This window comes from Adiantum capillus-veneris, chromosome 21 (genome assembly GCF_014529385.1).
Source record: "Adiantum capillus-veneris isolate H3 chromosome 21, ASM1452938v2, whole genome shotgun sequence".
In the NCBI taxonomy this organism is placed as follows: Eukaryota; Viridiplantae; Streptophyta; class Polypodiopsida; order Polypodiales; family Pteridaceae; genus Adiantum; species Adiantum capillus-veneris.
In genome coordinates, this window is record NC_140951.1 from 91,378,677 (window position 1) to 91,405,791 (window position 27,115).

The 27,115-nt window shown below is 45.5% G+C and overlaps 2 protein-coding genes across 2 annotated transcripts in view; one reads left to right on the forward strand and one right to left on the reverse strand.

The window, feature by feature from the left end:
* The window catches only part of LOC147431335 (protein ENHANCED DISEASE RESISTANCE 2-like), a 202,459-nt gene that overhangs the window by 14,386 nt on the left and 160,958 nt on the right, over positions 1–27,115 (forward strand). The window lies entirely within an intron of this gene.
* Positions 23,719–25,344, reverse strand: LOC147431336 (uncharacterized). The gene has a single exon (XM_086493935.1). It carries the CDS (start codon positions 25,325–25,327, stop codon positions 24,905–24,907), a length of 423 nt encoding a protein of 140 aa, XP_086350061.1. The 5' UTR covers positions 25,328–25,344; the 3' UTR covers positions 23,719–24,904.

The following is a 27,115-nucleotide window of genomic DNA, read 5'->3' on the forward strand; positions in this document are numbered from 1 at the left end:
AAGGCAGTAGTCCCAAATCTCTGTAGGGAGTCCATAGCAAAACCGCTCAATCTGTTCCTTAAAGGCGACCTTCTTAAATGAAGAGGTTGGTAGAAAAAAGTCCTAAAACGTCTCGCAATAAGCATCCAAAGAATCTCCCTTGGTCATCCGAAGATGGTTCCAAGCCGTTCTTATATCCCGTTTGTACTCTCGGGTCAGCCAAGAAGAAATAAGGAGCCTTTTGAATTTCAACCACTTGACTGGAGCTTCTTTCTTCAGAAGAAGGGTGGACCACCATGTTCGAGCATTTCCTTTGAAAAAAGATGCAACCCTCCTAATCTTGGAGTGCTCCAAGTAATGCCCTCGAGAGAAGGCTATGTCAAACTGTTGGATGAAGGCAAAAGCCCTCAGAGCATCTCGGAATCCAAAAAAGGATTCAAGTTTTATCGAGTGTCCACCTTCTTTAAATTCTTTTACTTTCTTGCTCTTGTCTTGGAGGAAGTAGTATTACTTGGCTCTGCATATGGTCATCGGAGTCCAAACTGTCAGAGGATTACTCCTCCGTAGAGCTATCAGAAACTAGGCGGAATGTGAGTTTCTTTGCCTTTTTCCTGCCCTTTCCGAAGCTTTGCTTTTTGCTTCACTTTTTGCCCTTTCTGTCCTCCTTGCTCGAGTCAGAAGAGCTAGAAGAACTGTCAGAAGAAGAAGAACTGAATAGTCCTTCAAAGCGTACACGCTTCTTCTTCTTTCTTGCAGATGCAAAAGAAGATTGATGGCCCAAATAATCAGGGTAGTCAGTCCCCTTCTTGTGCTTTGTCAATTACTTTTTGGATTGATTTTTCGTGTCCAACTGCTGACTGATCCGAGTTTGAACCACCTCTTGAAGTTCTTGTTTTGTAACATCCTCGGAGAAGGAAGTTTCTTGATTTCCAGTTTGATGGGTGGTTCAGTGGCTTTCTGCCACTGAGTGCACTTCAGTGATGAAATGCTGAGACAAAAATTTTGCAAACTGAGGGTCTTTCGCAAATTTAATCATCTGCTTTGTGGACTTGTCAACCTGCTGTCGTGGCTGCATCTCTTGAAGTTCATACTGAGTAGGCCGAGGTGGCTCGTACTCTTCCTTTGTTAATTCATTAAAATCTTCTGCATGGTCTTCTCCTGCATCAGCGGAAGCAGAAGAAGTCGATTGATTCTTGTCGGAATCCATAAGTCTCGCGAGAAAAAGGATCGGATTTCCCGGAAGAAGAGAAATCGGCCGTGCTCTGATACCACTGTAACAAACTTGGACACCCCAAGTCAAGATTTTGCCCGCGACACAGCAGAGATTCACTTCAAATTAATTCACAAACAAAAGAGAGTCGACCCGGCCCGGCATAGTTTCGTGCCAAGAGATATTGGCCCCAAAGACTGGCGCCCCTTTCGGTATTTATTTTTATATTAATCTGTGAGCAAAGTACAATTGAGCCTGCGGGTGCTCGCTTTCAGACTCTGCGTCCAGATGCTCTGAGAAGTGAGCCCCTAAGGCCACTTATAAACATTACAAGGGATGCTAAAAGCAGAGCCTCAAAAGCTTCAACTTAAAAGCAATGATCTCCAAAAGTTGGCAGCGTAATTTGCGGAGGTCCATACGTTGTTGTCCGCGCAAAAAGCGGACGTCCGTATAGTTAGCGCGATTTGCAAAGGTCCGTATAGCCAACGCGATTCGCGAAAATCTGTATGCCCTGCTACGTCAGCCTCTTCGCTTTATTTTAATGTCCCCAGGCCCCCTCGTCCCTTGGCCATAAGTTGGGACAACTTGATTAGGGTGTGTGTGTGTCCGGGTGGCTCTGCCACGTCACCAGTTTGCTCAACCGCCGAATGATGGCTGGAATGAATGGATCTCCCAAGGATCGTACTCCTGTAGATGATCAAGCGGATGTCGAAGATACCGTGTACTGCAGCAGTCACTGAGATACCGCATGGACCACCACCGGATGGTGTCTTGACAGGAGGTAACTTCATCCTTTGTGAACAAACTCAAAAGCCAAGAGGCTTCTGTCCACCCAAAAACACGATGCGAGGTGATGAAACCGCTACTGTCCAACGATTTTCAGGGTGCTCGTACGCTCCTGGCATGGTATGGAGCAGTGCAGAGGGTGTGGGGAGGGTGGTGAATCAAATTCACAACCTCTGATAGGCTGAAAATAGAGAAAACAGTAGTGGATATATGGCTGAAATCTGATGGAATGAAGAGGATCGTTTCCAGCAAAGCACCGGATGCCAAGCCGGGTTGGAGGCAAGATCCAGATATGTGCGACTCCCCCTCTCTTGCAAAAACGTTGGTGAATCAGCCAAAAAACGCAGATCTGGCCAAAAACGCAAGTGCTGCTGAAAAACGCAGATGGAGAGAGGGGTTTTTCCCACGACAGAAACTCAGCATGTCCCATCGCTTGCCTGGTTGATGCAAAACGCTGGCTGATCTTCTTCTTGGGAGGAGGACCTCATGCTGGTGAAGCGCCAGAACATGGAGAGTGTGAAGCTCTGATACCATGTGAGTGCGCGTGTGCGGAAGCGTGGGAGGGGGGGGGGGAGAGACAGGGGACACAAAAACGCTGGTGTGTGGAAGAGGGGGCGATCAGCTCCCCATGACTGCACAATGTGCCAGATGAGATCTGCGATCTGTGGAAGTGGGTACCCCCCTGCCCCCATATATAGGTGCCCAAGGGGAGGTAGGGCAATGCAAGGAAAAAACCCCCACGACCCAACCAAAAAAAAAAAAGGAATATAGAGGGCGCCCGGATAAGGTGGGCGGCCGGTCCATGAGTGGACTGCCGGACAGCGCAGTGGGTGGCCAGCCCGGAGACATAATAGCCGTACATGTATGCCCTAGACCTGTGTGTGAAGCGGCAGAGTGGTGTTAATCTAATAGTATCAAGAGAGAGGAAGAAGTATATTCTTGAGTTGTCTCAGGAATCTTATATCCACAAGGTCTTGCGACCTTTCAATATGCAAGGGGGGAAGGCAATGAGTATCCCACTATCATCATATTTGAAACCAAGCAAGGAAGATTCTCCCAAGTCAGATGTGAGAGAGCAAAAATGGCAAGTGTGCCATATTCTTTAGCTGTAGGCAGTCTCATGTATGCTATGGTAGCTACGAGGCTAGACATTGCATTTGCAGTGGGAGTGGTTAGTCGATATATGGCTAATCCTGACAAGCAGCATTGTATAGCAGTGAAACATATTCTCAGATACTTAAAAGGGTACATCGGTAAGGTTTATGATTCGGTAATAGTGATGCATCTATTGTTGGTTACATGGATGTGGATTAAGCGGGTTGCAAAGATAATAGGAGGTCTACATCTGGCTACACATTATATTTGTGGGAGGAGCAATTTCTTGGAGATCTTCTTCCACTACAAAGGCTGAGTATGTTGCAACGTGAGAGATTAGTAAGGAAGCTATATGGTTGACACGCCTAGTGGAAGACTTAAGACATTCAATAGGTTTCCAGTTTTGCATTGTGATAGCCAGCGTGCCATTTGTTGGGGTATTAAGCCCAATGTGGTCGCCCAGGTAAGTGGGTGGGCCGCCAGGTATGTACACATATTCTTTTGTAAAAACCTAATAAGAACTCACTATGCTCTACACATTACAGTAGAGCGAGTTCACCATATCGTTGTGCTCTTCTTCTCGCACTCTCTCTCGCGTCGCACTTCCGCTTGTACTCCTTCAACTGGTATCAGAGCTCAGATCAAGGCTCGGGGCAGCATTTGCAGGTAGCCAAAGTCACCTGCTCAGATTGGAGTGAGATTTGACAGGCGAAGACACGGCCCCAAATCTTGTGGGCAAGCCCAAAGGGCTTGGTGTTCTCAGAATTTCATTCTGAGGTCATCTCGGCCATCGTTCGGCTTCGACAAAGTTCTGCGCAGGCCATTTTCGACTACGTGGTCTTGGCGGGTGCAGATCGGACTCTGCAAATTTGGGGTTTTCAGCCTACGACTGCAGGTGCTGAGGATATCGGCACTCCCAGTGTCACCAGCGTGTGACTACTATCTATCCTTTTTGTTGATTTCTTTCTTATTATCTATTTACTTTCACTTTTTGGAAACACCCCTCGGGAAATCTAACTGCCCTGCATTGCATAGCTAGTGTGGAATTGTCCAGAGGGAGTCCAGGCCTGAGGGCAAGAGAGCACTAAGGTTGGACAAGGACTATGGTTAGCCAAGTGGGGTCATTGACTAGCCAAAGTGGAATCCTTTGCTACATAGGCTACATTTCAGTTCTGGATGTGGCCGCAGTGTACAAAGAGGGTCGGATGACCTAGAAAGATACAATGGCAGCATCTCCTAAAATTTAGGGAACTGCTATTTTGGGACCTGAAAATGTCTTCGCGTCATTACGTGCAGTTTGACATGGGGATCATTTTGTTACTTTGTGGCCAAGTCAACAGAGGCTGCAGGTGAGATATTTTTAGACCCGAGGGTCTAAAGCGGGAAAATGCACAAATGAGTGACACTTGGCACTCTGAGGCCAGTTTACTACTTATAGAGAAGGCAAAAACGTGATTTATAGCTGGGAGGCTCATTTTGCAAGTCTTTGTCACAGGTTAAGAGCTATGGAGTGCTTGCTTTCCCTCTTATGCACAGTGCGGTGCTAGGAGTGATGCCCTGCACGCTACGCACTGCCCTCTCTCTCCCCTTTGGCAGTATGTTATGCCCCTCTAGTGGGCTCTTCATTTGACCAATGTACAGTTGTGTGGGTTCATGCGCGATTGCCGAGGCAAGAGCCTCTTGCACAGGTACTGGATTAGCTAGCGGCTAATCCCCCCGCAGGTACAGGTGAATTCGGAGAGGTTTCACGCCAGAAATCTCGTCCAATTCAAAGGGCAAGTAGCCCTACAGGTGCGGGAGCTCGAGGACTTGCTAGGGATGCGACCGGCACGCGAAACGGAGCCCGAAACAGTGAATTACAGCCTGCTGTGTATTTTTGCAGGTTTAGGGTTTTGGCCCTAAACGGACCCTAATACCCCCAGGAGGTTCGGGGACGCAAGGGGACCGCTGTACAGGCGATCTGGCGCATTTTCAGGGCTGAAAACCGAGAATTCAGCGTGCTGCAGATTCTCGCCAGGTTTTGCAAAGCGCCCGTATGCGTCGGGAGGGTCGGCCAATGCGTGGGAATATTGACTGTGAAGGGTTCTAGTACAGTTATGCTGCCGAAATCAAGCTGGAACAGTGGAAATTCAGCCGAGTTTGTGCGGGGCAGCTTGGAAAGAACCACAGCGTATATTCCCTCTTTTGAACAATAAAGAAATACCGAAAGGGGCGCCTAAGTTGGGGGCCAATCTGGTGTCCGTCTACTCATACAGGTGCAATCTAGCAGCCTGTATCCCTCTCCCCTTTGTTGTGTCTTGAAAGTACAGGTAAAATAGACGACTACTAATGGGTGAAAGCTAAATCAAGGTTTAAAGTAAAGTCTACCGCCCTTTTTGGATTGAACAGGCCGGTTTCATGGTTCCATCGACGGGATTAAATCACTTTTTCCCATAGAAGTGAGCCTTGGTCAGTTTTGGGCTTGAAGACACAGGGGATCATAGACCAGACACAGGGAATTGTAATTATGGCTTACAGACCAGATGATGTGACTGAAGAGGTTTCCTCTTCACAGGGTCAACAGACACATGAAGTGGGTGAGTCCTCAAGACCACCACAGACTGATGATGATATATTCAGGACCCAGTTGGCTACTGCTGTGGCTATGTTCACACAAGTAATGCAGAACCCAAGGTTTTTAGCCTTTCTGCAACCTCCTGTTCCGTCTCAGCAAGTTGGGTCACTGGATCATATTCAAAAGCCTGTTAAGGCTCGAACACAGGTGATTCATACCGCACAGTCAATGGAAACACCTGTACACTTGACGGAGAACATGCAGTCTCCACAACGTATGCCTAAGGTGCAAGAACAGGTGGCTGAGATGCCAGTTTTTCAAGCTGTACCAATTCAGCCCGCCACCTTTCAGCAGCCTATAGCTGGTTCTAATGGGCAGGGAAGCAACTTACAGGCTATGCAACAGGTCTTCCCACCACCTTCAGTACACCCTGGCTATTTTGGAGGTGGATCGGTATTTCAGAGCATGGCTGGTCATGCACCTGGAAATCAGTTTTATACGCCAGGAACAGTGTTTGGGGGTGCTCAAACGATGATGCCTAACCCCATGTACAGTGTCATGGGTATGCAACCAGGGTTTCAAAGCACTCAGGGACAATTTGGGATGCCACAAGCAAATTTTGGTATGGCTGGAATTACAAATCAGCAGCCAAATATGGCATTTCCAGGTCAAGTTAATAGCGGCCAAGGAACACAAATGAACCCTAATAGTGTTCCCATGTTTCAGTCACTTCCATATGACAATTTAACGCCGCTGGAGAGGCCAACTCCGTACAAAGAAGGTGGCAAAGGAGTGTCATTCACGACCTTTACAGGGTTTGATGACAGGAAGAAGGCTCTTTCATTCCTCCAGCAGTTTGACAAGGCCTATGCAGGGGGAAACTTTACAGAGGCTTCAAAGGTCCGCAAGGCAGCCACTTTCTTGACAGGGAATGCGGGACAATGGTGGACAACTTTATTGCTTCAAGGGCAAGCTCCGTCCACATGGATTTACTTCAAGCAGATTTTTGCAGCAGCATGGTTATCTGATGATTTCGAAGCAGATGTCATGACAGAATGGCACCAGCTTAATGCTGCCACTTGCAGAAATCTGGATGATTACAATCGGAAGTTTTGGAAAGCTCTACTTCCAGTAACTTCCTATAGGTTTGTGCCATTGACAGAACAGATTGAAAAATACTGTTGTGGCCTACCCAAAGGATTGAGAAAATACTGCACGAAGACAAAAGTCACTACTTTGACGCAGCTCATCGAGGTAGCAAACACTGGCAATGGTTTGCTCAAGGGAGAAGATTGTGAATTTAACACTGGCGTCAAGGCAGGATCAGGCAAGAAAAATTCAGCCAAGAAGCACGTTCCCAATGAGGCTCCTAAAGGGACTCAGGAGTCGGCCAACGCAGGGAAAGACAAAGCTACGGCTGAATCAGAAAAAGGACCAGCAAAGAAATGGAAAAGACGTTTTCCTCGCAAGTCAGAAGAGCAAAAGAAGGTCCTAAGGACAGAGAACAAATGCTTTATATGTGAGCAGCCTGGCCACATCGCTTACAACTGTCCTACAAAGAAAAGGCCAGCTGATTCTGAAGACAAGGAAGACAGGAAAGGAAAGAAGCCCATGGATGGTCTAGTGCCAGATATGGTGGGCGACAAGCCAAATTCAGATGCAAGTGAGCTTTGCAGAGCATGGGGAAAGGTCAGGGATCAAACAGTGCTTATCTTCTTTGATCCAGGTGCCAAAGCCAACTTCATTTCCCTAGAATTGGCTTCAAAGTTGGGAATCAGACCTGAAGAGATGGGGTATACAGCAGAGGCAGGTTTGGCATGTCGTGGCCATACAGAGGCTGTGACACCCATCATTGGAAAGTTGCGTCTACATATCCAGTCCTATGTAGATGCTGAAGAATTTTACATCATGCCACTGGACGGATGTGATGTGTTGTTAGGTATTCCTTGGTTGTTTCGTGTACAGGGAATCATGGATGCCTACAACAAAAAGATCACTGTACAGAGCAAAGGAAAGACTCACATTCTGGATGTAAAGCTTAAAGGGGAGTCTATTCCTACTGTATCAGCTTCTGCTATTACTTCTGTAATGAAAAAGCATCTGTCTGCGTACTTGGTTTTTGCACGTGAAGTGTCAGATTGTGATGAATCAAATTTATCTGTGCTAGATAAAGAAAGGTCAATGTTTTTACAACAGTATAGTGACTGCTTTTCCGATTCATTACCGTCTCAATTACCGCCAGAGAGACCCGAGGACCATGCGATAGATTTGGTGCCAGGCAGTAGCCCACCAAATAAGCCTCCGTACAGGGTTAGTGCGGCTCAGCAGAAAGAGATAATGGGCCAAGTACAGGAGTTGTTAGAAAAGGGGCTGATTCAGCCCAGTTCATCTCCATTCTGTTCTCCAGTGTTGTTGGTGCAAAAAAAGGATGGCTCATGGCGTATGTGCATCGACTACCGTGCACTGAACAAGAATACCATCAAGAATAGGTTCCCTATACCTAGAATTGATGATATTATGGACAAATTAGAAGGAGCAGCTATGTTTAGCAGGATAGATCTAAAGAGTGGGTACCATCAGATCCGCATTAGATCAGAGGATGTGCACAAGACTGCTTTTAGAACAACGTTTGGCCTTTACGAATTTTTAGTGATGCCCTTTGGTCTCACAAATGCTCCTGCTACGTTCAATAGGATGATGGATAGAATTTTCCGTCCACACCAGCAGTTTGTTGGTACATTCTTTGATGACATGATAGTCTACTCAAAGAATGAAGAGGAGCATAGGCATCACTTGGCCATTGTGTTCAAAGAGCTACGCAGTCATAGGTTGCTCATCAATGCAAAAAAAGGTGAGTTTTTTCTGGAAGAGATTCACTTTCTGGGACACATTGTCTCAAAGGATGGTGTCAGAATGGATCCTGCAAAAGTCGAAGCGATCAAGTCATGGCCAAATTTGAAGACGGTGCATGATGTCCGAAGCTTCTTGGGACTATGCTCCTATTACAGAAGGTTTATCCGAAATTTCGCTGAGATTGCTTCACCTTTACATGCTCTTCAAAAGAAGGCAGTCACCTTTAGATGGACACAAAAAGAGATTTCAGCTTTTAATCTCTTAAAGGAAAAGATGACTTCGGATCCAGTCATTGTGTTGCCAGATCTTAGGAAGTCATTTGTGGTCCAGTGTGATGCCTGCGGTAGTAGCATTGGTGCAGTGCTAATGCAAGATGGCAGGGTAGTAGCCTATGAGAGCAGAATTTTGCAAGGGCCAGAGATGACCATGCAGGTCTATGAGAAAGAGTTACTGGCTGTGATTCATGCGCTCTTAAGTTGGAAACACTACCTGCTAGGTGCAGATTTCGTTGTCCAAACGGATCATCAGACCTTGCGATACTTCTTGACACAGACAAAATTATCTGAAAAGCATATGCGATGGGCAAATATCTTGTCCATGTTCCATTTTCAGATTGTGCATGTGGAAGGCAAGAAGAACGTTGTGGCTGATGCCTTGTCAAGGAAGCCACAAATTTCAGCTGTGTCAATTCCTTATCATCATGAACTTGATGATATGAGAGAACAGTATGAAAATGATGAAGATTTTGCAAGGGTCTTCGAGCAGCTAATGCAAGGACAACGTCATGAACACTATCTTCTTAAAGACGGGTTCATGATGATGCATGGCAGATTGTGTGTCACAAAGCCATTGCGACGCAAAGTTATGGAAGAGAGTCATGTCCCACCGTATGCAGGGCATCGTGGTATTGATGCTACAATTAAAGCGGTTGAGACATTCTTCTATTGGCCTACATTGAGAAGGGATGTGGATGCCTTTGTGCGAGAATGCCTAATATGCCAAAAGGTCAAGTTTGACAGGCAAAAGGCACCAGGGTTATTGCAACCCCTACCTATTCCAGATAAACCATGGGAAAGTATTGCTATGGATTTTATCTTTGATCTTCCGAGAACGCAGACAGGAAACGATGGTATTTGGACCATTATTTGCAGATTCAGCAAACAGGCTCATTTTATTCCTGTCAGGAAGAAGATAAAGCCAGATCAGATGGCACGCTTGTTTATGAGCAATATTTTCAAGTATCATGGCATGCCACAGTCGATTATTAGCGACCGTGATCCACGCATGACTAGTTTGTTCTGGAGAGGCTTGTTTGAGAATATGGGCACCACGCTCAAATTCTCTTCGTCATTTCATCCTCAAACAGATGGGCAGTCAGAAGAGGCAAATTCTACTGTCCTAGATCTGCTGAAGTGCTATGTGTCAGAGCATAAAGGAAAGTGGGAGCAGTATTTGCCATTGGTGGAGTATGCATACAATAATACAGTGCATTCATCAACTGGCAAGGCACCTTTTGAGATAGTTGAAGGTGGCAAGAAAGTTCCTCCCATACTGCATACAAAGCACAAGATATTTGAAGCAGATAAGTATGTTCAAGACATGGATGAAATGTACAAGAAGGTCAAAGTGGCCTTAGAAAGGACTCAGGCAAAGCAAAAGAAAGCAGCTGATCGTCACCGTCGTGAAGTGGTATATTCACTTGGTGATTGGGTGCTTCTACGGTTTGAAAAGGCAAGGTTAAAGAAGATGAAGGGCAAGGAAAGACTCTTTCCAAAGCTCAGCATGCGTTACTATGGGCCTTTTCAAGTATGCGACATAATCAATGATGTTGCATATAGGCTGAAATTGCCTGACAGTTGGAAGATTCACAATGCGTTTCATGTGAGTCTTCTCAGACCCTATGTGGGTGATGTGCCAGAAGATATGCCAGCTGAAGATCAGCCGGAAGTCGAGGAACTTGACGAAATCTTGGTCCCTGAACAGATTTTGGCACACAAAGAAAGGAAAGTGAAAGGCAAGGTTGCTAGGCGTTACTTGGTAAAGTTCAGAAACTATCCACCAATGGATGCTAAGTGGATGGAAGAAGGTGAACTTGCAGAGTCACCAACTGTGTTATCACTTTACCTGGAAGCCTTCGATTTGCAACCTACCTTGACCCCTTGAGTTTCAAAGCTAAATGGATTGTCAGTGTGACAATGGCTTTTGAAACAAATGATGTACATGGTATTTAAAGTGAGCTCAAATCAAATACCTGTTACATGAATGTTAGAGCTGTACAGATTGTCAGTTTGGCAATTGCTCTTATGGAATGTCCAAAAGTTTGGTTAGTGCTATAGAAGTGAGTATTTCTTGTCAGTCTGTCAAGGATACAGTGATTGCTTCTATTAAAGAGTACATGTGTAACTGCATTCTTAAACTGTCGGTTTGGGTATGCTCGAAAGTGTTACGGGATCCAACGTGTACTATAAGACAGTGGCAAAATGTGCAGCTACCATTTTGTCATTGGAAAGTTAGTGACTCAAAGCAATGGCAGAGTGCGCAACTACCACTATGTCATTGGGACAGGGTTCACACGCAAGCAATACATGTGTCGACGAGGTGTTGAATACACCAGGGTTGACAATGAGCATGTATGTGTCGTATATGTGTCGACAGGTGTTGAATACATCAGTGTTGACAGTAGGCATGTACGACATAGATGCAAACGAGGACGTTTGAGATTTCAAGAGGGGGGTATGTCACCAGCGTGTGACTACTATCTATCCTTTTTGTTGATTTCTTTCTTATTATCTATTTACTTTCACTTTTTGGAAACACCCCTCGGGAAATCTAACTGCCCTGCATTGCATAGCTAGTGTGGAATTGTCCAGAGGGAGTCCAGGCCTGAGGGCAAGAGAGCACTAAGGTTGGACAAGGACTATGGTTAGCCAAGTGGGGTCATTGACTAGCCAAAGTGGAATCCTTTGCTACATAGGCTACATTTCAGTTCTGGATGTGGCCGCAGTGTACAAAGAGGGTCGGATGACCTAGAAAGATACAATGGCAGCATCTCCTAAAATTTAGGGAACTGCTATTTTGGGACCTGAAAATGTCTTCGCGTCATTACGTGCAGTTTGACATGGGGATCATTTTGTTACTTTGTGGCCAAGTCAACAGAGGCTGCAGGTGAGATATTTTTAGACCCGAGGGTCTAAAGCGGGAAAATGCACAAATGAGTGACACTTGGCACTCTGAGGCCAGTTTACTACTTATAGAGAAGGCAAAAACGTGATTTATAGCTGGGAGGCTCATTTTGCAAGTCTTTGTCACAGGTTAAGAGCTATGGAGTGCTTGCTTTCCCTCTTATGCACAGTGCGGTGCTAGGAGTGATGCCCTGCACGCTACGCACTGCCCTCTCTCTCCCCTTTGGCAGTATGTTATGCCCCTCTAGTGGGCTCTTCATTTGACCAATGTACAGTTGTGTGGGTTCATGCACGATTGCCGAGGCAAGAGCCTCTTGCACAGGTACTGGATTAGCTAGCGGCTAATCCCCCCGCAGGTACAGGTGAATTCGGAGAGGTTTCACGCCAGAAATCTCGTCCAATTCAAAGGGCAAGTAGCCCTACAGGTGCGGGAGCTCGAGGACTTGCTAGGGATGCGACCGGCACGCGAAACGGAGCCCGAAACAGTGAATTACAGCCTGCTGTGTATTTTTGCAGGTTTAGGGTTTTGGCCCTAAACGGACCCTAATACCCCCAGGAGGTTCGGGGACGCAAGGGGACCGCTGTACAGGCGATCTGGCACATTTTCAGGGCTGAAAACCGAGAATTCAGCGTGCTGCAGATTCTCGCCAGGTTTTGCAAAGCGCCCGTATGCGTCGGGAGGGTCGGCCAATGCGTGGGAATATTGACTGTGAAGGGTTCTAGTACAGTTATGCTGCCGAAATCAAGCTGGAACAGTGGAAATTCAGCCGAGTTTGTGCGGGGCAGCTTGGAAAGAACCACAGCGTATATTCCCTCTTTTGAACAATAAAGAAATACCGAAAGGGGCGCCTAAGTTGGGGGCCAATCTGGTGTCCGTCTACTCATACAGGTGCAATCTAGCAGCCTGTATCCCTCTCCCCTTTGTTGTGTCTTGAAAGTACAGGTAAAATAGACGACTACTAATGGGTGAAAGCTAAATCAAGGTTTAAAGTAAAGTCTACCGCCCTTTTTGGATTGAACAGGCCGGTTTCACCCAGATTGTTGATTTGTCGCTGTCTACACATCGAAGGACGGCTCACAGTTCTTGGAGGCTTGTCACATACGACACGGACGCATCTACACACAGATTGTAGGCGACATCCATACTAGTTCATTAGGTTGATATTGGTTCAGAGGTCAGTTTACAGGGGAAGCTTTGCCGAATTTTTCCCAGGAAAGTAAACTACTGTGAAGCGTAGCTATGGCTGGATCACAGGACACTTCTCTTTACAATATCAAGAAGCTGGATGGAACCAATTTCCCATTGTGGAAGAAGCAGATTTGGCACGTGTTGGTACAAAAGAAGCAGATAAAACCTATCAAGCTCAAGGGGATAAAACCAGAAGATATGGATGAAGATGAATGGAGCGAAATGGATGAATTGGCACTTTCTACCATTATGCTGACTTTGGCAGAAAGCGTTTACTTCAATGTAGCAGACGAGATGTCGGCTTATCAAGCATGGTTAAAGCTGAGTGATCTTTATGAGAAGTAGAGTGCAGCTTCACAGGTATACTGGCTTAAGAAGCTTGTTGACTTGAAGATGAAAGAAGGGACACCTATGTCCAATCATCTGAATGAATTCAACACAATCTACAGTCAGTTGTCAGCTCAAGGTGTCAAGTTTGATGAACCTGTTAGAGCTATGTTCCTGTTGATCACACTGCCGGAAAGTTGGGACACTTTTCGCACAGCTTTGAGTAATTCTGCACCTCTAGATGGTTTGACCATAGCAGGTGTAGAAGGCAGTCTACTTACTGAAGAAACCAATAGAAAGACAATGGACAAAGGCAAAGGAACAGCCTTAGTTGTCAGGGGAAGGACCAAAGAAAAGTACAAAGGTGGAAAGAGGAATCAGTTTCGTAGAAAGTCCCGCAATGCTAAAGGCAAGAGTGACATAGAATGCTACCATTGTGGCAAGAAGGGTCACATGAAAAGAGACTGCAGAGAATGAAAAGGAGAAAAAGGCAAAGAGAAAGCAGAAGACCATGGTGAGAAGAACAAGTCCTCAGTGAAGATTCAAGAAATAAATGTGACAAACACTGTTGCAGAGGATGACAGTCTAGTGTCAGGAGATATCTACTTCTTGAAAAATACAATGGACTCAGCTCTTCTTACAGCATCTGATGGAAATGCACTGAGTGACTGGATCATAGACTCAGGGGCATCACTTCATGTGTCTCCAAACAAGGAGTGGTTTACCTCTTATGTGACCACTAAAGATCATGTTCGGCTAGGCAATGGGCAGACATGTGAGATCTTAGGTGTTAGAGATGTTCAATTGAAGTTTCAGAATGGCTCTTCTTTCACGCTGAAGAATGTGAGACATGTTCCCGCAATTACAAAGAGCTTGATCAGCACAGGTTTACTTGATGATGCTGGCTACGTCACCACTTTTGGACAGAACATGTGGAAGATATCCAAGGGTTCTATGACAGTAGCACATGGAGTAAAGTCTGGAGGACTTTACATGATTTATGTATCAAATGTCTCTAAAAATGTAATCAATGTAACGGAGCAGCCGAACGTTTCTTTGTGGCATAGCCGGTTAGGACATATGTCCAAGAAGGGAATGGAAATCTTGTCTCGTTCTGGTTATTTGCCTGGCTTGTCATTTAATGATTTTGAATTCTGTGAACATTGTCTGTATGGTAAGCAAACACAGCAGCCACATAAGCATAGAAGCAGTAGAAGAGATACACAGTTGGCACTTGTTCATAGTGATTTGTGTGGACCTATGCCTAACCTATCTCTAGGGGGAGCTTCTTACTTTATGACATTTATAGATGATTACTCGAGGAAAGTATGGGTTTACTTTCTCAAGCACAAGGATGAAGCGTTTAGTGTTTTCAAAATGTTTGTGACACTTGTGGAGAATCAGAGTGGCAAGAAGCTTAAATGCTTACGTACTGACAATGGTGGAGAGTATGTTTCAAAGGCCTTTCAGGACTTTTGTGAGTCAAAATGTATAAAACGTGAACTTACTGCTCCTTACAATCCTCCTCAAAATGGTGTTGCTGACAGGATGAATAGGACCATACAAGAGAAGGTCAGAAGTATGTTGTCTAATGCACAGCTGCCAAATGGGTTTTGGGCTGAAGCTGTATCAACAGCTGTTCATCTTATAAATAGATCTCCTAGCAAGGTTTTGCAGAAGGATTTAGTGGCAGAGATGGTATGGTCAGGCAAGGTGCCCTCATACAAGAATCTCAGAGTCTTTGGCTGTGAGGCATATACTCACGTTGCAAAGGAATTTAGGAACAAACTTGATCCAAAGAGTAGAAAGTGCATCTTTCTAGGCTATGGTAATTTTGGTGAGATGGGGTACAGACTTTGGGATCCCGAATCCAGAAAGGTTATCCGCAGCAATGATGTTCACTTTAATGAAGCCAAATATCATTCTAAACCAGAGAGGGTTGAGGAGATTAGAAGAGTTGTCTTCCAAGAAGATGGACCTGCACGTGCAAGACAAAATGTCAGGGCTCAAGAGGAGGAAGGACAGGATAGAGTGGAACCACAGGTTGTGGCTGAGCCTCAGCCACCTATTGTGCGTAGATCTGGACGTATCATGCGACCTGATGATAGGTTTGTTCCATCTATGAACTATGTCATGTTGACTGATTGCAATGAGCCTTCGTGTTACAAGGAAGCAGTGCAAATGAAGGACTCCGGGAATTGGCAATTGGCCATGCAGTCAGAGATGACAGCTCTGCATAAAAACTAGACATGGAAGCTACTTAAATTACCACATGGCAAAAAGGCTCTACCTTGTAAATGGGTTTACAGGTATAAGATCACCACTCATGATAGTCAGCCAAAGTACAAAGCAAGGCTTGTTGTCAAGGGCTTTAAGCAAGAACAAGGCATTGACTTTGATGAAGTCTTCTCTCCGGTGGTCAAGATGACTACATTGAGATTCTTTCTTGCATTGGTTGCCATATTAGATTTGGTGTTGCACCAAATGGATGTCAAGACAGCGTTCTTCCATGGTGATTTAGATGTGGAAATTTACATGCAGCAGCCAGAAGGGTTTGTTTAGAAAGGCAAGGAAGATTGGGTATGCCAGTTGTTAAAGAGTCTTTATGGCTTAAAACAATCACCGAGGGCATGGTACCATAAATTCCACAAGTTTATGCTTTCTCAAGGCTACAAACGTAGTGAGTTCGATCACTGTCTATATACAAAGAAGGCTAAGGATGGCAGTTGGCTGATCCTTATTTTGTATGTGGATGACATGTTGATTGCTGGCAAGCACTTGGAAGAAATTTCAGCTTTGAAGTCAAAGATGGCAAAATCGTTTGACATGAAAGACATGGGTGAGGCAAGTCATATACTTGGTATGCGCATTGAGAGAGACAGATCAAAGAAGTTGATTTGGTTATCTCAAACAGAGTATATTGACAAGGTTTTGCAACGTTTCAATATGGAAAAGGGAAAGGCATTGAGTGTTCCACTGCCACCATATGTGAAACTTAGCAAACAAGATTGTCCTGTGTCTGAGGAAGAACATGCTGAAATGGATAAGATTCCATATGCCTCTGCAGTGGGTAGTTTGATGTATGCAATGATTACTACTCGCCTAGACATTGCATTTGCAGTGGGAGTAGTAAGTCGATACATGTTAAACCCAGGCAAGAAACATTGGTAGGCAGTGAAAGGAATATTGAGATACCTGAAAGCTACAAAGAGTATGCGCATATGCTATGGGAGTCAGGAGCTAAGTGTAAAGGTTTTTACAGACTTAGATTATGCAGGTGACTTAGACAACCGAAGGTCTACGTCAGGGTATGTCTTTACATTGGCTGGTGGAGCAGTATCATGGTGTTCTAGATTACAAGATTGTGTTACTCAGTCTACTAAAGAGGCTGAATATGTCGCAGCATCAGAGACATGCAAAGAATCGATTTGGCTTAATCGACTAGTAACAGATTTGGGAATCAAAGAAGAAATGCCTGTGTTATATTGTGATAGTCGAAGTGCTATACAATTGGCTCGCAATCCAGTTTATCACTCAAAGACAAAGATTGTGGATGTGAAGTATCATTTCATCTGGGAAATGCTAGAGGATAAGCAACTTCAGCTTGTCAAAGTTCACACCACAGAAAATCCTGCTGATCTACTTACAAAAGGACTTTCCTCAGAGAGCTTTGCGCATTTTCGCAAGCAGTTAGGTGTAGGGTAGTACATCACTTCTCTACATCTCTTGTATATTAGCTTGTATAGTAGCTTCTCTCACACTTAAAGTACCACATTGGACTTTAAGGGAGGTTGTTGGGGTATAAAGCCCAATGTGGTCGCCCAGGTAAGTGGGCGGGCCGCCAGGTATGTACACATATTCTTTTGTAAAAACCTAATAAGAACTCACTATGCTCTAGACATTACAGTACAGCGAGTTCACCATATCGTCGTGCTCTTCTTCTCGCACTCTCTCTCGCGTCGCACTTCCGCTCGTACTCCTTCACCATTGTTTGGTAAGAAATCCCATGTTTTACTCCAAGTCAAATCACATTGAGGTGAGCTATCATCTTAATTTAAGATGCTTTGATGGACGAGCGGTTGGAGCTTATCAAGATTTACACTGATGACAACCTAGCGGATCCTCTTACAAAGAGCCTCGCTACAAAGAGATTCACACATTGTATGGAGTTAATGGGTGTAGGGTCAACACAATTGAACAAGGGTGAAGGTGACACGTTTCACGATTGTTCATACTAACTTTGTACGCAGTGTAGTCATTTTGACCAGAGGCGAGAAGATTTCATTAAAATCGACTCCCTTCTACTGCTTAAATCCCTTAGCAACTAATCTAGCCTTGTACTTAAGCTTAGGATCCTAGATAGATGTAAACTTCTTTTTATAAGCTTAGGTTGAAATCGCTCAGGTGGATGTGAGGATCTACTATATCGTCTCAATAACTGACTGCTACTCTTTTTCCTGTTAATTGGAGTGCTGTTAGTGGAAGGTCCATCACTAGTCTTTTTGAGTTTTCACTGAATTTGAGGCAACGTCCTCGAATGTGACCTTTCTATACTCAATCTCTTTGATAAATTTCTTGTACATCTTTGACTTGTTGAAAATAGCATGTGAACTACGAATGACTTTACGAGATTCCGGGTGCTAGAGACAATATCCCATTTCTCCATCTTCACCATAATTAAGAAACATACACTTGTGTAACTTCGGGTCTAGCTTTTTTCGGCTCCTTTGGCACATTGTAGCTGGGCTACAGTGTCACTCTACACGGAAAGACAAGACAGTTACAGTTGGTCGTGGGTTCACACTTGGTGGACTTGACGCGTGTCCGAAGTGGTGGTGTAGAGGACATCGTGGCCAATTCTTTTCCGCCATAGTTTGGGGAGAGGTTAGCTGCACAGTCAAAAGATATTTGAGTTATCCGTTGGTTGTCCTTTTGGGTTGTATATATGCTCACATTGCTTTAGTGGATACACTGTTCTGGATGATTTATGAGTCTTGAGTCTAGCGTTGTATCGAGTCTACATCACACACTGCACCCTCCCTGCACATCTTGAGTCTCGACACCCCCATTGTATCTGTGAGTCCTAGGCTTGGAGCAGAGCGTGCTGCCATGCCAGAGTCTGTACTCATTCATTAGAGTTAGTCGAGTCCCATGCAGTTTAGGTTCTACTGTTGAGTCGCTTGTGTGCTCTGTTGCTCATTGTCTACAGTGTTTTCATTCTCTTGGAGTGAGATCTCACGCACATTGCATTGAGGAGCACCCATGGTAGAGAGCATGGCACATTATTCCCGCTACAGGTGCTCTCAGTTTTGGCACGCCGGATGGGACCTCAATTGAAGTTTCACTCTGTTGCGCCTACAGGTCGAGGAGCTAGCTCGTTTACGCTCTCGCCTGTGTTGGTCTGCTAGTCTGGACTAGAGTAGTCCAACTTGGTCTGTCCAACTTAGTCCTAGACCAGCTCGTCTAGTCACTCGTCTTGGTCTAGTCACTCGCTTTGGTCTAGTCTCTCGTTCGGGCCGTCACTCGTCCTGGTCTAGTCTCTCGTCCTCGTCTAGTCACTCATCCTGGTCACCCACACTACTGCACTAGTCACTCATCTTGGTCACCTAGAGGAGTCTGGACCAGTTAAGTTAAAAGTCTTAGTGCCCAAAGCTTGGGTGGGTTTTGATTACTGCATGACACATACGAGGCAGTCCAAAGATCGACAAAGTCCGTTACTGAGTCCCTCTGAAGTGCTACCATCAAAAGCGCCAACCCTTTGTGCCGAGTAGAAGTCCACCATCCCCGTTACCCCTACCTTCCCTGCCACAAACTGCTGATGTGGCAAGCCACTGAAGAACGGAGCCAAACTTTAGATCCCGGCCAAGGGGCCAAAACCCTAAGAAGAAGGAGAAGAAGAAGAAGGATTGAATGATTGAAAAGTGCTAATTTTACTCATGGCCTGGACCCTTGTGGCTATTTACGGGGGGAGTATTAAGAAGTCTGAGCAGTGGTTACTCTCATCACCTCCAAATGACACAGGCTGCAGTTTGGGGGGCGTTTGGTTGTAAAAGGCCTCTATATCTCATGGCTCGGACCTTTTCAGGTTATTTGCGGGAGGAGTGATGAGGGAGTCGTTGAACAGCTCATGGCCCGGACCTAGATGGTTATTTGCGGGGGGAGTGTTCATCGGCGACTTTATGTTTCTATGTCTTGTAACATGCATATGCGAGCATTTGTGTTGCATTGTGATATGCCAACCACTGAATATTCCTAATTGGATGAGATTGCCTGGGTAAGTATTTTTAGTGCATCAAGACACCCATGGAAGATCAATGCGGTCTAGGTGTGATGGCTAATTCTACTATGCCGGAATATCAAGAGTTCCGATCTGGATGAAAGGAGAAGCCAACTCCTTAACAAAAAAAAGAGCAAACTGATTGTCCCTCGGAATGACCCTTGGAAATTTTTGAGCTAACTTGAGTTGTTTTGCAGATATGTTGTAATCGCGGACGATTACTTTCTTTCAAGAAGGGGGGATGCCACAAACTTTTGACGTGTCAAGCCACTGAAGAACGGAGCCAACCTTCAGATCCCTCCCAAGGGGCCAAAACCCTAAGAAGAAGCAGCAGAAGCAGCAGAAGAAGAAGTTTTAGAGACTTACAAAGTCTTGACGAGTGGCCTATTTTTAAAGAAGAGTTCCCACCAACTTACGGGACCCCGTCTCATGGGGCTTAAGTGACATAAAGGCATTAAAAATAAATCAGAACACACTCAGAAGACTTTGCACAGCAAAATATGACGACGAGTTGACATTTGAGAATCTCTTTCTACAATGAGACGTTTCACAATTCGCGGCGGATTTTTAGGAAAATCCCGAAATTTTAGTTTTTTTTTTTTTTGGGGTCCGCTTTTCATATTTGATGCTTTTAGGCTTTGGCCTTTAAATATGAGCCTTGGGGGCCCTCTCTGGCACTCTTTAGTGCGCAGATTGCAGAGGAGGTGCTCCCCGGCTGTTGTACTTTGCGAATCAGCAATAATAAAGAAATACCGAAAAGGTGGTCCAGGGTGTACTACGATGGCACTACCGACCACCTGTGTGGCTTTTCCCTCCCCCCATTTCTTGATTTAGCCCCATTGTACATATGCTGGTTTTTTCATTAGGAGAGTCTCCCACCATGGTTGTTGTAGCCCTCTCTTGAAGAGGTGGTTGTAGCCCTATGGGCAGTTTCAGTAACTAATAGAAAGATCTTTTTCTCGGAAAAAAAAAAGAAATACCGAAAAGGGGCGCTAGCATTTGGGGCCAGTGATCTCTTGGGGCCGAACTTCGCCACTCCCCATCTCGTGTCGTGCATCTTTTTCAGTTCAATTGTTATTTGAAGTGCTTAAAGTTGTTTAGTTTGTTCTTTTCTATTGGCATGTGGTGCCCGTCTTGTGACATTCCTGCACGGCTACCTCCACTCCCTCATTTCTTCACCTCCCAGGTCACCTTTTCCAATACAGTTCTCGCCCCCTGTGTTACGGCAAGCTCTTGAGCAACAAGCTCCCGAACAGGCAGCCATGGAAAACCTCACAAACGTCCTGGATTAGGTGAACATAAAGTGTCACAAGACGGGCACCACGTGCCAATAGAAAAGAACAAACTAAACAGACTTGTAGCACTTCAATAACAATTGAACTGAAAGAGAGAGAGCACACACGACACAGAGAGGTGGAATTTCACCACAGAGAGTGTTGGCCACAAACCTTGGCTCCCCTTTTGGTATTTCTTTATATTACTTCAACACAGTAGAAGCCGGTACTCCACGCTCTGCACCTTCTCCCAGAAGAGTGCTAGAGAATGAGCCCTCTGCACATATTTAAAGGCTCTTGGCCTATGAAAAGCAGTTTACTTAAAGGGCCTTCAAACTTGAAAGCAATTGGCCCAAAAACAAATGCCCAAATGCTGCTAGCGCAAAAGCAGAATTCCTTACAGCTTTGCCACGTCAGCAGTCAACGTAAATCGCGGAAATCCGTTTAACAGTGCCACATCAGCATGCCAACGTACAATCTGAAAATTTGTACAATTGTCAACGCGAATTTTGAGAATCCCTACAGCTGCCACATTATCTTCTCCGCGTGTGTGAGTGTGTGGGTTTCCTTTATTTTAATGTCTTTATGTCACTTGGGTCCCATCGGACGGGGTCCCATAAGTTGGTAGGATTTCTTCTTCAGCTACTGGTTCTTAGGGTTTAGGCCCCTCTCAACCGGGATCTGCACAATGGCTCCATTCTTCAGTGGCTTGACACGTTAGCAGTTTGTGATAGAAAGTTTCCGACTTACAGAGAACTCTCCATAGAGGATGCAGACGACCATGCTAGGAGATTTGTCTCCCTCTCCAAGGGTCGTGGGCTCAACAGAGAAGACGCCTACCTAGTGCTCTTCCGGTCAACCTTGGATGGCTTAGCGGATAAATGGTTAGTTTGCTGAGAACCATTTTACAACTTGGGCCACATTACGAAAGCAGTTCTGTGAAGCTTTCAGACTAGGGGACTTTCAAGAGAAGGTTCTGGATGAGTTGGCCAACCTAGTGCTACAGCCGCATGAGACTTTTGTAGAACTCATGACAAGGACAAAGTCTCTGGTCGCAAAACTTCCCCAACAACCAGGAGAATTTATGGTCAATAATGGGTGGAGAAGGCTCTTCCCAAGACTTCTCAGCCAAAGCTTTGAGAGAGTCTCCGACCTGAAGCCACTCTGGAGGAGTTTGTTGCGGCTGCTACTAGGATAGAAGGGACTAGGAAGCTCTTCACTGACCCCCCTCAGGTAGAGACCACCTCAGTATTTTTGGAAAGTCCCTTTGACCCTTTGACTTCTTTACGCAGGGAGCTCAAAGCCTTGAAGTTACAACGAGCTCTTCAAGAGGAGAGATCATTATCTCTTCGACAAGAGAAGCCTCCACATCAAGAAGCTTTGGACCAGATCAAGCGGGAGCTTGAGGAGCTCAAGGCTCATCAGGAATTTAAGGCTATGGTCTGGTGTAGCTCCTGCCGTTCTCTCGAGCATCCTCTGCAGGAATGTCCACTTTGAGCTTACTCTCACTTCTGTGAGAAGTTTGGCCACGATGACAAGGAGTGCTACTATCTGAAGGGACTGCGGCAATTACAACAGAGCCTCGTCCGTACGCTTCAACACAGCTTGGCTCATGCATCCAATATGGTTTCTCCCTATGGCCATCCAAGCCACATGCCCCCTCTACTGACAACCCCTCCTATTATGCAAGGTATGCAAAGCGCCTTTCGATCTCAAAGTTTTTATCACTCTAGTGCCCCCTCAGGTCCTCATAGATTCTACATCTGATCTTCCACCCCCATGCAGCAAGAGCAAAGACCACCTTGTCCCCCACCTCGTTCATCTAGTCGCCCTATTTTGTGCTACAGGTGTGGGGAATATGGGCATTACCAAAGCAATTTTCCCCTGCTCGAAGGGTCTCCACCTTGCCGTCATTGCCCCGTGGCTAAGGATCACTACAGTAACGATTGTCCCAAGCAAAGGGCATCCATGCCTTCCAACCTTAGTTAGAACCAACAAGAGTTCACATTTCCAAAGATCAACCTGATTGTGGTAAGCACCATTTCTTAACTGTCATGTGCTACACGTGTGGTTACCCCTAAGGATAGGGTGCAGCTAGTGGAGGAGCCCATTGGTGTCCTCACCAGGTCACAACGAGCAGCCCTAGGCCTTAGTCTTTCTGAAGGTCCAACTCTTCCATTTCCTCCTCAACAACCTAGTCCGTCTACAACATCTGACAAGCCTCTTCCTAGCGCAATAGGCCCCATCGGATGGGAACCTATTAGTTGGTAAACTCTTAAATTGTCCCATTCGGCGAGGATCTTTAGCTTATTCTAGGGTTTAGGCTCCTTGGCCGGGATATGCAGGTTGGCTCTATTCTTCAGTGGCTTGACATGTCAGAAATTTGTGACAGCAAATGCCTCTCCAGTGCAAGTAACATTGTAGCCCTGCTACAATCATATAAGAAAGCATTGAAACTTATCAAAATTTCAGTAATTTTCTTTTACAGGGCTACAATCATGTAAGAAAGCATTGAAACATATCAAAATTTTCAATATTTTTCTTTTGAAGAATGAGCTTGTTTTATTAACATTTAGTATGGAAAGCCAATTTATGATACTCATGAATGATGACATACCTTTTTTATTCCGAGAAAAAGATCCTTCTATTAGTTAATAAAACTGCCCATAGGGCTACAACCATCTCTACAAGAGAGGGCTACAACAATCATGATGGGGAGACTCTCCCAATGAAAAAACAACATATGTACAATGAGGCTAAGTCAAGAGATGTGAGGAGGGTAAAGCCACACAGGTGGACGGTGGTGCCATCTGAGCACACCCTGGACTATGATGAAAAAAGGCCCAGGACGCCAGAGTCGAAGGAAAGCCTCTCTGTTGCTCCTGCTCCCGCATGTGGTCGGAGCTGCCCTCGAGTCTCTCAAATTGGCCTTTGAGAGTATGGATCAGCTCTAGCCAAAGATCTCGAACAGTCTCTGCTGGTGGTACAGGGCAAGCCTCGAAGATGCGGAAGCAGTGGGCCCACCATATGAACCATAGTGTCAGGCCGCTGATGAGCTCCCAAAACTCCTCTCTCTCACTGCACCACTCCTGTGGAGTAAGCTCTGTAGCAGGCTGGAGTGTATGTCGACCCCCCTGCATCACTATCACCTTGCTGGTGGAGGATAGCTCAAATTGAAGTGCCGGGCCCATGAGAGTGGACCAAGCAGCTGCCCCCCAAATGTAGTGGCAAGCTGTGGAAAGAGTTGGCATCAGCCGAAGAACACGAAGCCACACCTGTTGTGCCAAAGGACAGTGACGCTGACTCTCCACAAGATGGTCACAAGCTGCACATGCAGCCGAGAGACCACTATGTACAAGCCAGCTCCCAACTGCTGTAGCTCGGTGTGCAACCAGCCACTAGAACAAAGTGACTTGCCTCGGTTGTCTGGAGTCCCACAACCTCTCCCAAAAAGCTGTCAAGAACTCAGCTGTGAGACTCTCCTCTTGCCAATGAGGTGTTGTAGCAGGACGAGCCTCTCTCTGTGCTGCCACTATGTGACGTCCCAGTCGAACAGTGTACTGAAAGAAAGGGACACCTGGATGGTCTGCTGAGGAGAAAGGGTCCCTCCAAAGCCACTCTCTAGGATCCCACTGCTCTCGTGCCAGTGGATAGCTCTTCCAAGCCCATAGTCTCCAGTGGCCAATCTCAAGAGCTGCTGGGTCGGGATCTATGACGCAAGTCCTCCCACCAAGGTGGAAAGGTACGTAGTGTACGGTACGGTTTAGGTACGTACGGAACGTACTTCCGTACTGAACCAACCTTTAGGTATGTGATAGGTACGTACCATTTGTAAAAAAAGACAATTACACTAAATTTAAGTTCACAGACCTTTCAAAATTCAGCCTCATTAACAATGCAATGCTTAAAATGAACATATTGATCAAAAAACTCAATGACTCAAGATTCAATACTCAATGAGAAAACCAATGACCATAAATCATAAGACCAAATAATAACTACAAAGTTCAAACATCATGTCCATGGCATTAGCCAGAAGTGGGCATATACCATACAAATTGAATCAAGATCCAAAACAAAGTATTGTGAAATACTACAATGCCATAATAACAATAAAAGTCTGCTGCAGCCTGTCCTCCAAAGCATGAAGTCACCAGTGTGCACTAAGACGTGCGGCCTCAAAAGTCTGTGTCAGATGCGGAAGATGAATCGTCGGTAGAGAGCAAGCCCCCATCATCAAGGACATTGCCCTCCTCATCAAACTCAGGGTCAGGCTCAACATATGTCAACTCTGGTACAAGCACCTCTGCACCACAAGCCTCCTCAGGCATATCAGCAATCTCTGCATGGATGAGCCGGACAGCTTCATTCGCTCGCCTGCGAATGGAGCGAATAGGAAGCTTCCCCCTGCGAATACTCTCTCGTCTCACAGTGTCTGGATCTCCTCCCACCGTGCGTAGAGGAAGGCTAAGAGCTCGTGCGCGTGATCTAGTCACACGACGATCCACGCTCTTGAGCTCTCTATGCAGCTCTCTGAGAATCTGCTCCTGCTCGTCTCTAATCTGTCGGTCCACCTCCTCTGGTCTAGGATCATCTACCATTTTCAGCTCTGTCGCATCAACCTGTTGAAGAGTAAAATAAAGTTAAACTGACTTATTTATGGCATATGCTTGCAGGTTGAGTTTACAGTGGCCAACATCAAGGTAATTACCTGTTTGGGTTGCCCCAAAGAATGGTAACTTCGCACGAGCCTCATGTTGGCTCTGCAATACACCAACTTCTCCAACTGAGAAGTGCTAAGGCGATTTCGAATCTTCGTGTGTATGAGAGAGTAAGCACTCCAATTGCGCTCACATGCTCCAGCCGAGCAATCCTGCTCAGTGATCAAGCAAGAGCGCAATCATCAGCAAGAGAGTGACAAGTGTCAAGTAATATAAAGATGAAGTTAGAAGTTTAAAATGATATATACAATGTAATCATGGATGGCAGTTTCCTAACCTGGGAAAGGATACGAAGAGCAATGTGAGAGGTTGGGAAGACCAACTCTCCCATACGAGTGCCACCACGTCAAAGGATACTTTGTGGCTTCCTTCCTCAAAGAAATTGCTCTCGTGAAAGAAGCGCCAATGCCATTCATGTAGTTGGTGAATTCCTTGTCTATCCCAAGCTGATCATCCTCTGAAAACATGAGTCCAACATACTCTGATTGTTTTGTGCTAAGCAAGGTATCACTCCATAGCTCTGGCGACCTGTAGAGAGGATGAAGCATGGCAGCCATCGCATGTATGGGACAGCTCATGAAAGTCCAGCGGCTCTCAACACATCCCAATAAATCTGATCGGCTAAAATATCAAAACAACTTGTCAATACAAGTTAACTGTTATAACTTAGACTTGATGGTTAAAATAGACAAGTTACAACCATTAGAACATGAGGAACCCTTACCGATCAATAGTCAACAGATCGCATTTGGAAACGTGGTCTTTCATGTGCATAAACAGATGATAAACTAGTCCCAAGGTCGATCCCTCCATATCCATCAATCGAAGGAGGACGTAGACTGGCTTGAGTGCCACTGAAAGAGCGTGCACTTCCTGCCAAAAGCTCTCATCAAGGATCCGCCTCTGCAAGTATTTTGTAGATTCATCTTGCGATCTTGACATGCCTCGCCATTTTGGATCCACCATTGTCTGTAGTAGTGGATCTCTAAGTTTGTAGAGCCTCTGTAAAACCAAGTAAATGTAGGCAAACCTGGTTTTTGAAGGTCGAACCATATCCAAAGTGCTATGGCTGCGGAAGATAGCAAGAGCCTGATGTTTCTTGCGAAAGAATGTGGTGACCTTGACTACATCTGCAACTATGGGCTGCACCCATGAAAGTTTGCCAATATCCTCCATGAGCAAATCCAAACAATGTGCAGCACATGGAGTCCACACTATGCCAGGAAAATGTTGCTCCACCATAAATCCCATTGCCTTGCAATTAGCTGCATTATCTGTCACCACCTGCACAACATTCTCCTTGCCAACCTCCTCTATGGCTGTTTTGATGTGACCAAAAATAAACTCAGCCGTGATCTTTTCCCCTAGTTTTCCTGCATCCACAACACGCAAGAAATAGGTGCCCAAAGCAGAAGACACAAGAATATTGATTATGTGTCGTCTGCGTATGTCTGCCCAACCATCTGAGATAATGGTGCATCCAAACTCCTTCCATCCAGCTTTCACAGGCGTAAGCGCCTTGTCAATTAAGGCCTTTTGTTCATCTAACATAGTGGTGCGCATCTTTGTGTAATCAAGACCTGTCCATGTCTGAGTAGGCCCCACCTGTGCAATGGCTTTTACCATTCTTTTCCACTGATCTGCGCGCAAAACATTGAAAGATATGTT

Excerpts from the sequence above, each read along its gene's own strand:
- LOC147431336 (XM_086493935.1), bottom strand. The coding sequence starts at position 25,327 with ATGGTAGATGATCCTAGACCAGAGGAGGTGGACCGACAGATTAGAGAC.